A 17,572-nucleotide genomic window follows, 5' to 3' on the forward strand; every position below is an offset into this window, starting at 1 on the left:
ATAATAACCTTCAGGAAAGATTTTAAAGGGGTGAGTCCAGCTAAGAGTCACATATACTGACCATTTGGTCTCAGTTTAATTTTCTAACAGACAATGGAGCACAAGCTTACTTCCCATTCCACTATGAGTCTGAGAAGAAGGGAAACTCCATGGAGTCCAGGATTTCAGCCGCACTGTTCGGGGTCTCCCCAGGCCTGCTCCTATTTCCTCCTTTTGAACAGATCTGTGGTTTTTATCAGGCCTGCAATTTCCTTTCCTTTCACATCTTCATAAGCGATTAAGCAGGGGCTATTTTCTTCCTCAGGGTTTTGTCATTTGCCTTTCATTTCCATGGTAATCTCAGTAATTTATAAGGGAACTCATAAATGCTGCTTTAAAATAAGCTCTGTTTCTGTCAGACCTGGAAAGGAAATGCCAGAGGACAAGGAATTGGTGTTGGTGTAGCAGTGAGCAGGAAGGCGGGCCCTTTATTGGGATGAGCTTCAAAGAAGGGTCCTGGTACAACTCATCAGTTCCTTGGCTGTAGACACTTTATAGAACCCAAAGCACTGAAGGACGCTGTCTCCTCTTAAGTCTAATGAGAAAGAACAGCTTCTGTGAGGAAAAGCTCTTAGTTATTGAATCAGGAATTTCTGCATAACTCTAAGAATATGAAGTCTTAACCTGGTGCTCACCTCTGCAATCCTAGCTACTTAGGAGGCTCAGATCTTAGAATGGAGGTTCAAAGCCACACCAAACAGAAAAGTTCATGAGAATCTTATCTCCTATTAACCAGCAAAAAGCAGGAAGTGGAGGTGTGGCTTGATTGGTTGAGCACCATCTTGAGTGAAAAAGCTAAAGAACATTGCTAAGGCCTTTATTTCAGGCCTCAATACCTGCAAACGCACACACACACACACACACACACGCACACACACACACACACACACACACACACACACACACACACACACACACACACACACACACACACACACACACACACACACACACACACACACAGAGTTACATCTCTTAAATCTCCTTTCATACACCTCCCTTTTTGTTCCAGACTGGAAAGTTAAAGAAACAGGGTGTTCAACTTGAAAAACTTGACACACTCTGAATTTAGTGACAAAGACAGTCCTTAAATTTTTAGCCAGACCCCCTTGCCCAATCAGATTCACAGAGGAGAATCCTTTGCTCTCTGGGACACTCTGAACTGCCTCAGCTGGGAAACTGGAAGGCAGGAGGTCTGAATGTACATGTACATGCACATATGTACATACAAGGTATGTACTCATACCCAGTTCCCCCTTGGAGGACTAGAACTGATGACTGACAACTTTTGAGAGCATAGGAGGCCTTCAGTGGATTTCAGAAAAGAGCAAGAGGTCCCAAATCATCCTTCATGACTGTAAAGAACCAGCCCAGGGTGGTGGTGTGGAAGCATGTATGTTGCAGAAGAGGAAGTTCCAATCCTGGGCAGATTCACAGGACTTGTTGAGGCTTAACTGGAGGTTTAGGGTTTCTCCTTGGAAAGGCATACACATGGCAAGCAGCAGGCTGGGGTGCTCCAAGGCCCAGGCAACCATGTACCCAGCCCCATTCCTTCCTTTGTATTTGCAGACAGAGTCCAAGGTCTATAGCTTAGAAGCAATAATGAAGGTGATACTTGCCAAGCATCCAGTTCAGGCAGCCTGAGCACCTGGCAGGCAGTGAGTGTCTTGCTAGCCCTTGCCAGCAGGAGACTGAGGCTGGCAGGGGCTTTGTCCACACCGCCCAGCCCAGCGGCATATATCTATGCCTTATCTCCACTACATGGTGCACACCTGCTCCTCTTGGCACCTTGAATTCCTCACAGCCTAAGGCTACTTTTGAGAGTAGCATGTTGTCTTGATTGTTCATGAATATTTGTGATCTTTCACTGTGATTTACACATCTGGGTTCAGGGTTGGTAATAGCCATTCTGTGTAGGCATTGAGTTCAGTCCTGATGAGACATGGCAAATTCAGAGCTTAACTATAAGTTGAAAAGGTAAAGGTTCTAGGGCAAGGGAAAGGTATAGAGGGAAAAGTTTGCGAGAGAGATCAGTGGGGAAAAGAAATGCTAGTTCATCATGGAAAGAGACAGAGGACATTATTTTTTTTAATATTTTACTAATTTAAAAAACTTAGAAAGAGGATAAAGAGTCTGAGAGCTGAACATTGAGGTTCAAAGCCAACTCAGGCAGGAAAAGTCCATGAGACTCATGTCTACTTAAGCACCAAAAAAGCTGAAAGTGGAGATGTGGCTCAAGTGGTAGAACACTAGACTACAGCAAAAGAGCTCAGGGAGAGTACCCAGGCCCTGAGTTCAAACGTCAGGACAGGCGCAATAAATAAATAAATGAATAAGAAAACCACGGGATCTAATCCAACAAACTTAACAAATTTGAGAAGCAATGAATCTCAATCCCTAAACACTAGTGTAGACAACTCCAAATAGCCTAAGCCAAGTGCTGATATTCAGGCACTTGAGCACCCTACAATTTTGAAGAAAGAGAGGTGACAGAAAAGAAATAAAAAGCAATACAAACAAAACAACAAAAGCTGAATAAATGCATAGACAAAAAAACAAAATTGATAGAGGAATAAAAGACCAAAGAAAATAAATTCTCCATTCAATATGCTCGGGAGCTGTTCCACGGACCGGTTTAGTGAGTTGGAGCCTGTCTGTGTCGGCTGTCCTCTGTGTCCTGCAGTCCTCCTATTGGTAGCTTGGGGCTGGGTGGGAGGGGGAAGGCAGTCGCTGGCCCAGAAGTTCTCAGCCCTTCTGCTGGTTTTGGAACTGCAGGCAGGTTGGTCTGTGGCAGGATGGAGGTCAGATCCTCGTCCTTTTTCCTGCTGGCCTGGGGCAGCTCAATTTCCTCCATCCCTATCACTACATTTGTGGCCGTGCTGCTGGCAGCTGCTGCACGGGCTGTGCCTCTGTGCATTTATGCAGCCGGTGCCTTCTCTTGGAGGTGTTGCGCATGGGGTCCAGCCCAGCTTCCTGCCCGAATCCAAAAGGACCCCAAACAGGAGTCCATGGAGTAATTCAAAAGGCAACTCTGAAAGAGCTGCTCAAAGCCAGTGTGTACACGCGTTTCAGCTCAGATGAGCAAACACTAGCTCATGTCTGCTGGGTTCCAGCTCTGTGCTCAGCACTGCATCAGGCACAAACAGAAGATGCCACATTCTGCCTTCCAGAACCTTCCACCTGCAGGTACAGCTGTTTGCCCAGCCATCTCCTAGGCATTGTGCCTTTCTGTTCCTCTCCTAAGACTATCCTCCTTTGGTCTCATTGTGTGTGAATGCCTACAGACTTTATCATTTATTATGTTATGGTATTGTAGATCTAGCTTCCTGAGAACATGTACTGTTTTTTCTCTCTGAGCTTGGCTTGCCTCACTTAACATGATTTGTTCTAGGTCCCTCCATTTCCTCGCCAACGACGTAATTTATTCTTTCTAAGGGCTGTGTAAAATTCAATCGTGTACAGGTACACATTTTGGGGAGCCACGCACCTATTCTAGGGCGTCTGGACTGTTTCCACAACTTGGCTATTGTGAATAGTGCAGCAATGAACATGAATGTGCAAGTGTCTTTACAGTATCCTGGCTTACGATGTTCTGGGCAGATGCCCAGGAATGGTATGGGTCATAGGAAAGATCTATGTTTAGTTTTCTGAGGAACCTCAAGACTGCTGTCCAGAGAGGCTGTATTAGTTTACATTCCCATCAACAGTGTAATAGGGTTCCTTTTTCCCTGCCAACATCTGTTGTTCAGATTCACAATGTTGACCAATCTATCTGGGGTGAGATGGTTTCTCAGAGTTGTTTTGATTTGCATTTCCTTTATAGCCAGGGATGTTGAGCATTTCCGCATGTATTTCTTTACCATTCTGACCTCTTCTTCTGAGAAGTCTCTCTTTAGTTCTTTGCCTATTTAGTGATTATTTTGTTAGGTTTAGGAGGGGTTAGTTTCTTGAGTTCTTTATATATTTTAGATATTAGGCTTTTGTCTGATGTAGTGCTGGTAAAGATCTTCTTCTAGTCTGTTGGCTGTCCATTAGTAACGTTAATACTCTTTCAATTAACACTTTTATTCACATACATTTGTTCTACAAGTGGATGTTTGATGTGACATTTCCATACATGTATACAAAGTACCCATCCACTTCACCCCCATCATTCTCCCTTAGCCTCTTGCTACTCAGAATGATTTCAACAGGTTTCACTGTTCTGTTTTCATACATGCATAGAAAGTATTTTGAAGCCAAGTGTTGGTGGCTCACACCTGTAATCCTAGCTACTCAGGAGGCTAAGATCTAAGGATCATGGTTCAAAGCCAGCCCAGGCAGGAAAGTCTGAGACTCTTATTTCCAATAAAACCACTAGAAAATCAGAAGTGGCACTGTGGCTCAAGCGGTAGAGCACTTGCCTTGAGCTGAAGAGTGCAGGGACAGCACCCAAGCCCAGAATTCAAGCCCCACGACCAGCAGAAAGGAAGGAAGGAAGGAAGGAAGGAAGGAAGGAAGGAAGGAAGGAAGGAAGGAAGGAAGGAAGGAAGGAAGGAAGGAAGGAGGGAGGGAGGGAGGGAAGGAGGGAGGGAGGGAGGAAAGAAAGAAAAGAAAGAAAGAAAAGAAAGAAAGAAAGAAAGAAAGAAAGAAAGAAAAAGAGAGAGAGAACTTTGACTATGTATTCACCCTCCTCCTGTTGCTAATACCATTCCCCTAATAAAACCTATTTCACTCAGGTCATCCATTTTTTAAATGTGTAATAATTGTATTCAGGCATGGTATTTCTTTTTTTTTTGGGGGGGGGTCCGGTCGTGGGGCCTGAACTCTGGGCCTGGATGCTGTTCCTCAGCTCTTCAGCTCAAGGCTAGCGTTCTACCACTTGAGCCACAGCGCCACTTCCGGCTTTCTTTCTTTTTGCTTATGTGGTGCTGAGGAATCGAACCCAGGGCCTCAGGCATGCAAGGCAAGCGCTCTACCACTGAGCCACCTTCCCAGCCCCTCAAGCATGGTATTTCAAACAGGCATATATATTACATTTTAACCAGAATAACACTCCTTTTTTGCATCCTTTGTTCAGTCCTTGGCTAACACCTGTAATCCTAGCTACTCAGGAGGGTGAGATCTGAGGATGTGGGTGCAAAGCCAGCTGGGAGAGAAAAAGTCCTTGACACTCCACCTCCAATTAACCAAGGCATTCAATTCCCTCGCTCACTCCAAGGAGTGAAATTATTTCCTCACTCCAGGGATTGCCACCCATTGAAGAAACATGACCACTTTTTAGAATGGCGTAAGCCTCCCCACCGTGACTAGCTCTTATTAGAATACTTTTGGTTTTACCGAGGGATTTACTCTATTCCAAAATGCTCAGCAACTGACCAGCTTTACATCATTCAGTGTCTCTCCATTTTCATCCTGAGCTAATTTTTATTTTCCCTGCCTGCTGCCGGCCTTCCAGTCTACAGATGGGTTTACAGATTGAGTCCTTTGCTTGATGGAAAAAATTGGGGGTGGTAGGAAAGCCTTAAAAATTCCCATTAACAGGGAACAATCTCTTCTTATTTGAAGTCTAATGTAGAAAGGGGAAGGTCTCCAAGCACAGAACCATGGGCATTTCCTATCAATCTCTGTCCCAGGCTTACCATTTGGACAGTAGAGTCTCATCAGTTAATTTATGTATCAGTTAGGATAAGCTAATTGCTGCAACAACCAATATAACAATTTCAGTGGCCTAACACATTAGAGTTTGATTCTTACCACAGTAATAGCTGACCATCTGTCCAAGCCATCAGGGGTACCTGGCTCCATGCAGTCATTCACAGACTCAGAGTGGTGGTAGATTCCACCATCTTCAACCCAACCCAAGACTTCCAAGATCTTACTGGACACTGGCTTCAGCTTGTGAAGAGGAAAAAAAAAACAGGTTGAGTTTTCCATAGGTCAGGCCTAGAAATAGGACATCTCATTTCCTGTTTGGCTTTTCACCAGGCTCAACTTGGTCCTGTGGCTAATAGTCCAGTGATGTGCTCAGGGGAAAAAAAGGTCACTGTTGAACTGGCTTCCTCTACCACCATACACTGCACATATACACCGTGTGTTTATTATTTGTGCCTGTTGGTGAGCAGCTAATACTCATCAGGAGTCCTCAGGGAAGAGGAAGGTGAGGATGTCTCTGAAACCAAGGGAAGGTTCAGCAGTGCATTTCTCCCAACTTTCTCTGACTATACCTTCTTCACAGACATGTTCACAGCGCCATCTGCTGTTCAGAAAAAAAGCAGGGAGTCAGGTTAGACAAATCAGAACTTAATACTCTAGAATCTTCATTGATTTGGTACCCAGAAAAGATTAAAGGAGATCTAACCTTGTACATCTGTAATCCTAACTACTCAAGAGGTTAAGACATGGACAATCAAGGTCCAGAGCCACTCTGGGCAGAAAAGTCCAAGAGACTCAATCTCCAATTAGTCAGCAAATTGCTAGACTGTAGATGAAACTCAAGTGGATAGAGTACCAGCCATGAGCAAGAAATGCAAATGGAGTATAAGGCCCCAGAGTTCAATCCTACACCTTAAAAAACTCTACTTAATGAACTAGTTAATGGATCTGAAATTAAAAACCCAACATGGTGTGTGGTGACTCATGGCTATAATCCCAACTACTTGAGAGGCAAAGGCTAGGAAGATTGCAATTTGAGGCCCATCTGGGCAAAAAAGTTAAAGAGACTTTATCACAACAAACAAGCCAGGCATAATGGTTCACTTTTGTTACCCCAGCTATGATGTGGCAAAAATAGGGATATCATGGTCCAAGCCCAGACAAAAACATAACACCTGACCTGAAAAAAAAAAAATAACTGAAGCATTATTGGCTAAGGGTTGGGGCTCAAGTGGTAGAGTTCCTGCCTAACAAGAATAAGGCCATGAGTTCAAGCTCCAGCACCATGAAAGAAAAAGGGGGGAGAGAATAAATAAGAGAGGAGGGAGCAGGGGAAGGGGGAGGGAGGAGAGAGAATGAGAAGAGAAGAGAACCCGTGTACTGGGGATTCAATTTAGGACCTCCACAATAGCTAGGCTGCATTCCAAACCTTTGTCGCATTAGTTGGTTTTTGGGGTAAAGTCTCACATCAACCTTTCTATCTATGTCCCTCTCCTCTAATCTCCATACTGGGATTTCAGTTGCATATCATCATATCCATTTTATTAGTCAAGATGGGGTGGGGGAGTGGGGGGTGGAAGGGGTCTTGCTAACACTTTTCCTGGTGTGGCCTCAAATAATGATCCTCCTGATCTCCTTCTAAGAGGCTGGAATTACAGATGGGAACTACTGTGCCTGTCCCTTTGATTTGAGTCTCTTAAAATGAAGAATTCCATTGAATTGATTCTGGATGAATTTTGGTGCCTTTCCCCCTTAATTCTCCATTTACATGATAGTCACTTAAATTCAAGTCACCTATTACTAGGATTGTGAGACCATAATAATTAAGTTTTTTCTGGAGTTCTCATAATTAATGCTTGATTTATTTATTTTTGTAAGTTATGGGGCTTGAACTCTGGGCCTGGGCACTGTCCCTCAACTCTTGAACTCAAGGCAACTTCTGGTTTTCTGGTGATTGACTGGAGATAAGAGTCTCAAGGGCTTTCCTGCCTAAGCTGGCTTTGAAACATGATCCTCAGATCTCAGCCTCCTAAGTAGCTAGGATTATAGGTGTGAGCCACCGGCACCTGGCAATACCTTTTTCCCCCCAGTCCTGTGGCTTGAACTCAGGGCCTGGGCGCTGTTACTGAGCTCTTCAACTCTACTACTTGAGCCACAGTGCCATTTCCGGCTTTTTCTGTTTATATTGTATTGAGGAATCAAACCCAGGGCTTCATGCATTCTAGGCAAGCACTCTACCACTAAGCCACATTTCCAGCCCACATCCCTGCTTAACTCTCATTCTCATTTGATCTCTCCTTCCCTCCCTCCCTCCTTCCCTTTTTTTCTCTGATCTTCAATTTTTAATTCCCCCAAAGATTTTTCTACAATATTTAAAAAAACTAATCTTCATTGTTTCTATTAGTCACAAATTTTTCAGAAATACAAATGTGTGCAAGCACAAGCCCATGTGCACACACACACACATACACACACACACACACACACACACACACACACACACACACACACACACACACACACTCAATGTCAATTCCCAACACCAGCCCTGTGGTTGAGTACTACTTTACTGAGCTGCCTATTTGACTTAAAACCCCATTATTCCACAGAATACCATTTAGGTGGAACGTAACATTTTTTTCCTGTCCATTTCTTATATTGATCCAGTTTCACCTTTAAACGATGCAAAAGAAAGGCTTATGATGCTAGCCTTACACAGAACTCACCCCATTTTCCAGAGAGCAGCTTACAACCTAACCAGTCATTTGGCGCCACCTGCTGGACACAGAGGGTTTTAACAAGCAGATCTGTTGAGCACCAGGTGTGTCCAATCGTTTCCTACTGAAACACTTCATAGCCCTTTATCACAAATATTTTTGACTTCTTCTTAATATCTCAAAAGCTCTCTTGCCCTGTTTCCTCGGCTATTTTACAGCTTGCCTTTTGATTCATGGTTCACTCAAAATCCTGAGGATCAAAGTCTATGTCCAACAGGCAGCAGTCAGTGGACAGAAGTCCCAGCTTGCTAGTCCCAGCCTGCTAGCACAGGGACAGGCACGCAGTAGGAGCTTTTTGTGGCTTTTTAATGAAATGGTGATTAATACTGGCATTGGGGAAAGATGACACAGATATCCTTATTTTAAAGATGGGTTTGTCCTTATTTTAAAGATGGGTTGCCTACGGTGGTGGGTAACAGGAAGTGCTCCATGCTTCCAGCAAGGCTCCGGGAGGTCCAGCCTGCAGACCATATAAGGTTCAAGAAATCATTTGATACCGGACAGGGCAGACATACATTCTTCTTATGTGCTTTTCTTTGGCCATCTACCTATATTTATAATATGTATGGCCCATAATGATGCTCTAAATATCCAAATGGCCCTGGGCAGAAAAAAAGATTCCCCAGCCCTGACTACACTGGAGAATCTTGAGATTCCTGAGAGATACAGAACCTTGAGTAAGGGACGCATGCTCCACCTGAATTGCCCCTGCATTTAGCCCTGTGTGTGTGTGTGTGTGTGTGTGTGTGTGTGTGTGTGTGTGTGTGTGTGCATGGCCTCCTGTGTCCATCCTTGGACAAAGTGTCACATTTGTCCAGTGGAAATATATAAACAGGCACCCAGGCACCCATGCTGCTGAATTGAGTTGGGAATTATGGACTTAGGAGTCATGGGATGGGCTGCTAATAGAATGAAGCTGGTGCTGCTGAGCAGAATCTGAGTCCAAGCGGGAATGGACCAGTGCTGTTATGCTGCTATGCTAGGTGCTGTGGCCATTGCTGCTGAGTCTGTGGGCATGGAGCTTTGGATTCATATGACCTCCATTCTCACCTTCACGGACGCTGAGAACCACCTGCAATACAGGATGTAAATCTTTCAATGAGTGTTTGTCTGTTTAAAAATTGGTGATAAAAGCTGGACACCAGGGCTGGCATTGTGGCTCAGTGGTAGAGTGCTTGCCTAGCATGCATGAAGCCCTGGGTTTGATTCATCAGTATCACATAAACAGAAAAGGATGGAAGTGGTGCCGTGGCTCAAGTGGCAGAGTGGTAGCTTTGAGCTGAAGAGCTCAGGGATAGCGCCCACACCCTGAGTTCAAGCCCCAGGACTGGGGGAAAAAAGGTATTGCCAGTGCCAGTGGCTCATCCCTGTAATCCTAGCTACCCAGGAGGCTGGGATCTGAGGATCACGGTTCAAAGCCAACCCAGGCAGGAAAGCCCGTGAGACTCTTATCTCCAATTAACCACCAGAAAACCGGAAGTGGTGCTGTGGCTCAAGTGGTGGAGCACTAGCCTTGAGTTGAAGAGCGCAGGGACAGCGCCCAGGCCCAGAGTCCAGAGTTCAGGTCCCACTGACAAAAAAAAAAAAAAAAAAATCTGGGCACCAGTGGCTCACGCTTATAATCCTAGCTATTCAAGAGGGCTGAGATTTGAGGATCATGGTTCAAAGCTAGCCTGGGCAGGAAAGTCCATACGACTCTTATTTCCAATAAACTACTCAGAAAAATACAGAAGTGGCCCTGTGGCTTAAGTGGTACTGCTCTAGCCTTGAGCATCAAGAGGCTTAGGAACAGCACCCTGGTCCTGGATTCAAGCCTGAGCGCTGGCAAAAAAAAAAAAAAATCCCACAAAAACTGGTGATACTGATATCAAAAAGTAAGAGAAACTGAGGCAACTTACCAGCAGCTTCTATGGTATCCCAGTTCAGAGTCCCCAAGGGGCATCCAGAAGTCTCAGTCATTGTCCTAAACCTGTATCCACCTTGAAAGGGCAGAACTTCGAAGACAGATCACCATCCCTCCATCCATCCACCAATAGTAATACCCACCTCAAAAGAACCGGATCGTCTCCTCAAAGCAACCAGGGCTGACAGGGTCAGAACTGGGATAATAATCAATCTGGCAATACTTTAGAATTGCTTCTTTGCCCTAATTCATCCTCTGTGTAAACCTAAACTCCTGTTCAGCACCCTGAAGATGGGGTAAAGTGATTACTTTCCCCTCTTCCCCGGGCACTGCCCACACTAAACAAATCTCCCTTCTCTGCCTTTCTTCACTACTCATTTCATTAATGGCCAGCTTAGGGTAAGTGGCCAGACCTCACATGAAGCTTTCTGAAGCCCACTGACTGCTTGACCTTGACCGTCTAGATTACTATAACAATCAAGGGCCAAAATTATCTTAAGCTATCGGGTCCTTTAATAGCCACGTACCATAATTTTTGTATGTGGCCCAACCTTCTCCTACTTTTTTTTATTTTCTTGCAGATTTATTTTTTAATTTACTTCATTGTTATTATAAAAGTGACATACAGAGGGATGGCAGTTATGTGAGTCAGGTGATAAGTGCACTCTCTCCCAGTCCCTCCCTCCCTTCTCCACCCACTAGTTAGATAGTTCACTTTCAACAGTGTCCAGGGAGCACCACTGATGCCCTTTTTCACCCTTTCTCCCTCAACTTCTGGGGCCTCCCCATCATCCCAAAGACAGACAAATGAACAAACCAGACAGAAAGAAAAGAAAACTGAAGGGCTGGGAAGGTGGCTCAGTGGTAGAGTGCTTGCCTTGCATGCATGAGGCCCTGGGTTCGATTCCTCAGCACCACATAAGCAAAAAGAAAAAAAAAAGGCCAGAAGTGGCACTGTGGCTCAAGTGGTAGAGTGCTAGCCTTGAGCTGAAGAGCTGAGGGACAGCACCCAGGCCCAGAGTTCAGGTTCCACGACTGGACCCCCCCAAAAAAAGAAAAAGAAAGAAAACAGAAATAACAACAAAGAAAAAAAACTCATTTCCATTTCTTGGAATTCATTTCAATATATATTATTTTATATGATCAAATACATATAGGTACATTGTACCTTTCTTTCTCCCCTATGAGTATTCTCCTTTGGTCTCACTGTGTGACTGTCTAAAGACATATATAATTTATCATGTCCTCATGTACTTTAGATCTAGCTTTCACATATGAAAGAACATATGCATTGGTTGTCTCTCTGAACGTAGCTTACCTCACTTAACATGATTTGTTCTAGGTCCATCCATTTCCTTGCAAATGACATATTATTCTTTCTAGTGGCTGTGTAAAATTCCACTGTGTATAGTTACCACATTTTGTGGATCCATTCATCTATTGTGCAGCATATTGACTATTGTGAATAGTGCAGCAATGAACATGGTTGTGCAAGTGTCTTTACAATATCCTGGCTTATGATATTCTGGGAAGATGCCCAGGAGTGGTATGGCTGGGTCATAGAGATCTATGTTTAGAGGTGTGTGTGTGTGTGTGTGTGTGTGTGTGTGTGTGTGTGTGTGTGTGTGTGTGTGTGTGTGTGTGTGTGTGTGTGTGTGTGTGTGTGTGTGTGTGTGTGTGTGTGTGTGTGTGTGTGTGTATGAAAATACCATACAGAGGGGTTACAATTACATGGGCAAGGTAATGAGTACATTTCTTATCAAGCATTGTTGCCTCCTCCTTTGTTTCCCCTTCCTACCCCTTCCTATCTCCCCCTGCCCCTCTCACTTCCTGATCCCCCCCTACCAAAGTTGTAAAGTTCATTTTTTTGACATAACATCTTGTACATCTCATTGTTGCAATGGGTCCACCTGTATCCCTATTTAAACGATTTGTCTATGTTTAGTTGAGGAGCTTCCAGACTGTAGTCCAAAGAGGCTGTATTAGTTTACATTCCCACCAACAGTGTAAATATTTGTTGTTGTTCAAATTCATAATGTTGGCCAGTCTAACAGGGCTGAGATGGAATCTCAGAGTAGTTTTGATTTGCATTTCTTTTATGGCCAGGGATGTTGAGCATTTCCTCATGTGTTTCTTTGCCTTTCTTATGTCTTCTGAGAAGTCTCTCTTCTTTGCACAGTTAGTGATTGCTCATTAGATTTGGGAGCTCCTTGAGCTCCTTGTATATTTTGGATATTAGACCTTTTTCTATTATGGGAACATTTTGGAAACTCACATTAAGCTTGGCAGACCCCAGCCTCTACAAACTCTAAAACCAAGGAGAAAATAATATTTTAAATCCATAAAGAGCTCTCCTGCTGGAGCCTATCTTGTGTGGGATTTTCCTCCCCCACAACTTCTCTGATGCTCATTTTTATCTCCCCTTAATATGGCTTAACATAACTTGTCAAAGTTCCAACAGTTCAGTTTAACAATCTTATTTTGTTGCTGTTGTTGTAGTAGTACCAGTACTAGGGCTTGAATTTAGGGCCTAGGCAATGTCCCTTAGCTTTCTTTGCTCAAGGCTAGCACTCTACCACTTGAGCAACAGCTCCACTGTTGGCTTTTTTTGTTGGTTAATTGGAGATTTGAGCCTTATGGACTTTCCTGTATGGTGTGGGTTTGAACCTTGATCCTCACATTTTTGGCTCCTGTGTAGCTAAAATTAAAGGTGTTAACCACTGCTCAGTTTAACAATCTTAATTGGCTGTATTCTTCATGATAGATTCAGCAATATTTCATTCCATCAAATAGGATAATAAATCTGATGAGTCAGGTAAAAGAGGTTGTTTTTACAGGAAGAAAAGGGCAGAAAAATAGAAACAAACGAAACCAGGAAGTGGATTGGCCTTCTTCAACTTATTTTCTTTGTAAGGCAAGGAGAGAACAATTGAGAAATAACTGATTGGTTAACATCAGATCGCCTTTTCTGTGTGAGAATTATGGCAGGGGGAACCTCATTATTGTGTCAAGTGAAACTACAGTGGGAAATTTGGCAAGTCCAACCCCTCAGTAGAGACCTTTCACTGACAGAGTGTTTTCTAACTTCCTTATATTTCCTCATCACCCTGATAACCAGTTGTTAAAAAAAAAAAAAAAAAAGTCCTGGCTTTTCAGATCAGATAAATGTTAATTCAAGCTTGGTGAGTGGACTCTAGCATGAGTTTTTGATTTTTTTGTTTTGTTTTGTCTGTTTCTTGGAAAAGGGTCTTGCTATTGAGCTCAGGTTGGACTAGAACAGGAGATTCTCCTGCCTCTTCTCCCTCCCACATGCTAGGATTTCAGAACATACACTGATCTTTAGGCATACCATTTTGATCTTTAGCCTGGTGCAGTAGACCTTCCTATAGAAACCTAGTCCAAAACTGTGGCAACAACGCTGTCCTGTAATTTTTATTTAAGAACTGGAGTAGGTGCTGGGCATCCGTGCTTCAAGCCTGTAATCCTAGCTGCTCACTAGGCTGAGATCTGAGGATTATGGTTTGAAAGTGAGGTGCAGCATTTGGCCTCAGCAAGGCATTTGGAGATAGAAGGTGACTGAGACAAAGGTTCACCTGGGAGTATACAAATAGAGGACATAAATCATCTTTTCTTGTTCCTGCCCCTGGAGCAGCAGGTTCAGAGCCCTCTCATTTTTGCCCAGTGGGAGGGGCCCAATCAGACAAAAACTTTCATCTAATAGGAAAGAAAGTTGACAGTGAGTGACCCACTGTTGAACAAATCAAACCAAAGATATATTCCCCAAGAGGGAGAGGACTAAGGACCAAATTCCTAGTGGGAACAAAGAAGCCTCAGTTTCCCTCATAGGGTAACAGGGAGGTCCCGTCCCACTATTTACCTTCAAATAAACATATTGTTTACCCTTGACACTTTTTTTACCTTTTTATTAAAAGGTAAGAGAAAAGGATCTAAAACACCTCTTGATGGTTTCAGCAGCCAGCTGTGGCAGGAAAGGATGAGACTCTTAGCTCCAACAAACCACCAAAAAGCTGGAAGTGGAGCTGTGGTTCAAGTAATAGAGAGGCAGCTTTGAGCAGAAAATGCTAAGGAATAGCACTCAGGCCCTGAGTTCAAGTACATGCACATATGTGCACACATACCACACACACACACACACACACACACACACACACACACACACACACACACACACACACACACACACAACCTGTAGTATGATTCACACCTGTCCCAAGAACCTAGTTCCACCCACCCACACAAATGACACAAATGCACTGATTGTGGAAGAAAATTACCATTTTGCTACTTCTTTCCCTAGGCTCCTTTCTCCACAAAAAGCAATCCTCTTCCCTCACCTCACTCTCCTATACCAGGACTTTGGGGCTCAGGGCTTAGGTCCTGATATTCTTGCCCTCTGTGAAATATACATTTGATCTTGTTCCTACTCCCTGGCATACAACTTCCCAAATACTAGGAATCTTGAAAATGACAGTTGTCTTTTTTTGTATGGTCATAAATTGATTGGTGGTTGGTGACTTCTAGGTAGCTTCTGGATGGGGGTGGTTTGCTCAAAGACAGGATTAGAGGCTTGTGAATTTCAGTCCAACTCCAACTTCTGGGATAGGGAGAGGGGCTGAAGATTAAGGTGATTACTAGTGGCCCATGAGTTAGTCAATCATGCCTGTATAATGAAGCTTCCATTAAAAAAAAAAAAAAAAACAAGGTGACTGAGGACAGTGGCTCCTTATAATCCCAGCAACTCAGGGTCAGAGATTAGGAGGGCAGAAGTAAGAGGCCAACCAGGAGAAAAAGAAGACCCTCATCTCAACAACAACAACACAAGCCCAGCTGCCTCTGGTGGCAGACCCTTGTCCTCTCAGCTACACAGGAAGTGTAAGTGAGGGAACCCAGGCCAGCTAGGCAAACGTTCAAGATCCTACCTCAAAATTAACAAAAGCTCAAAGCAGTAGAGCACCACTCCAGCAAGTGTGAAACCCTGAGTTCAAGCCCTGTGAGAAGACACCATCTTGTCTGTCAAACTAAAATGTCTCCATCTTGTAACCAGTCGCTATTATATATTGATATTTCCTGGAATTACGTGCTTCTTGGCTTCAATTGTACCTATCGTCTGTGTTATTTGTGACCAGCCAGTCATGTCTGGTGTATAAATCTTTGTCAGTGGAATAAAGAACAGCAACCTCACCCCTCCCTCCTTGAGTGGGAACTTTCCACTGACTTTACCAATCTCCTCCAATGTAACCATTCCCAGCCACCCATGATGAGAAGAATGTGTACCTTTGCCTCCAAGAGTACACCCACCCTCAGTAGGGACTTTCACTGACAAACTGTTTTCTAACTTCCTTGTATTACCTTATCACCCTGATAACCAATTGTTTAAAAAAAAAAAAAAGTGAGCCTGACTCCTTAGCAACAGGAAAAGGGCATCACCCCTTGAGTTAGGATAAAAAGCCATGAAGAACACCCCACCCAGTATATACTTGCCTCGCCCTGGGGAGAGTGGCAGACTACCCTTTCATAGAGAAGTATAATGCCTGGACAAAAATCTCCTGTATCTTTTGTGTATCTATTCATTTTCTGACACTAGAGGGTCATTGTGTGTTTCCAACAGCCCAGTACCACTGAAACAAAACAGCAAAAGGATGGGGTTTGGAAAGCTCCTGGGTGGCTGAACACATGGAATTTCCAGGAAGGTGGGCCGGGACATGTCCTTGTGGAGGGGGGAACAGAAGGGACAGAAGTCTCTGCGCTGACAAGCCTCCCAGACCTGGCCCTATGTAACTCCTCATCTCTACTTATTTATATAACTTAAAATACTCTTATAAAATGGTAAACGAACCTGTTTTCTTGCATTCTGTAAGCTACTGTAGCAAATTCATAAAATCCAACAAGGGGATCCTGGAAATTCCAATTTCTAGCAGAAACTCAGAAAGAACAACGTGAGGCTTGTCACTGGTGTTATAAGTGGGGGCCCATTGGGTGTGACTGACTTTGATTATTAACTATATTCTCAGGCCCTGCCTGCCTGCTCTAGGGGCCAAACGAACATCAACATGGAGGGACAGGCAGCAGTAGGTGGTCTAGACTGCCACATTTCACCTTTGCCGTTTATTACAGTGTTATCTGCCTTTTCCTTGTAGGGATCTGGGTTTGTTTGTTCCTTCTGGTCTGAAAGCAGGTGGAGAGCTAGCCACACACTGCTTAATTCCATAGATCTGAACAGCATCAGCTACCAAATCAAGTCTTTCCTGTGAAGCATCCTTTTCGACCCTGACAAAGCTGCTCAGGGACTTTCCTCCAGATCACCTGGGACCCCGCCCAGTGTCTGTTGTCTTACATTGGGGTCCTGTTGTTTGGAGCAAGGATTTGACCAAGACCTTGCACTCAGGTGGCACGGGTGTCGGGTGTCCTTCATGGTGAAGGGCAGGTGCTTGGAATGCAAATCAGGGCAGGTCTTCTCTCCTGTCGTGGCCTACCTTTAATACTACTGTCTCACGCAGCGGCATCTTCCCTCCTCGGGTGAGCAGATCTGTATTTTCCACGGCCCAGAGAAAGCCTCCCAGACTGAATCCAGGTCAATCCACTGATCTCACCTGCCTGGGGGATCTGAAGCATCCAGGTACTCATAGATCTGGGAGCATTCGGCCGGCTTTCGTCTTTAATTAAGGCAGAATCACTTGTAAAGCAATAGAGGTTGTTCCTCTGCCTCGGCGTCAGGGTTTTTTAAACAGCAACACGGAGATGAAGGTCCCGGTTCCAAGGATGCCAGGAGCCTCCTTCTCTTCCTGAGGGGCGCAGCGACCTCTTGTGGCTCCTTCTGGGGAACCTCACAAGCGGGCCGCGGGGAAGCCCGATTGCCCGTACTTGGCCTAATTACAATAGTTTAATTAACACCGTCTGTCTGACACCTCGGTGTCTCCACTGTTCACTCGGGTGGTGGCTTGGCCGGGCGGGAGCCACGGGATTGGACCGCGCCGGGTACCCCGCGGGGCGGGGGAGGGGGGGAGAGGGAGGAGGGAGGAGGGGAGGAGGAAGGCGGAGTGGGGCGGGGGCGTGGCCTGGATGGGGCGTGTCCTCGGTGGGCGTGGTCCGGGAAATTCCCTGGCGCGGGGCGGGGAGCGGGCGCCGCGGTCAGCTGAGCGGCGCCGGGCAGGTCGCGAGGCCGCGCGTCAGCCTCTGGCCGGCCGCGGTCCTCCCCCCG

General features: G+C 44.8%; 1 protein-coding gene across 1 annotated transcript in view; it reads right to left on the minus strand.

Moving 5' to 3' along the window:
- The window catches only part of Ccdc3 (coiled-coil domain containing 3), an 82,989-nt gene extending 77,073 nt beyond the window's left edge, over positions 1–5,916 (minus strand). The window contains exon 1 of the mRNA XM_069990370.1: positions 5,776–5,916. Coding sequence (XP_069846471.1) covers positions 5,776–5,826 — 51 coding nt within the window. The 5' untranslated portion in view covers positions 5,827–5,916. The remainder of the gene's footprint in view (positions 1–5,775) is intronic.
- Between the last annotated feature and the right edge of the window lie 11,656 nt (positions 5,917–17,572).

Source organism: Dipodomys merriami, unplaced genomic scaffold (genome assembly GCF_024711535.1).
Source record: "Dipodomys merriami isolate MVZ:Mamm:240054 unplaced genomic scaffold, mDipMer1.0.p SCAF_4, whole genome shotgun sequence".
NCBI lineage: Eukaryota > Metazoa > Chordata > Mammalia > Rodentia > Heteromyidae > Dipodomys > Dipodomys merriami.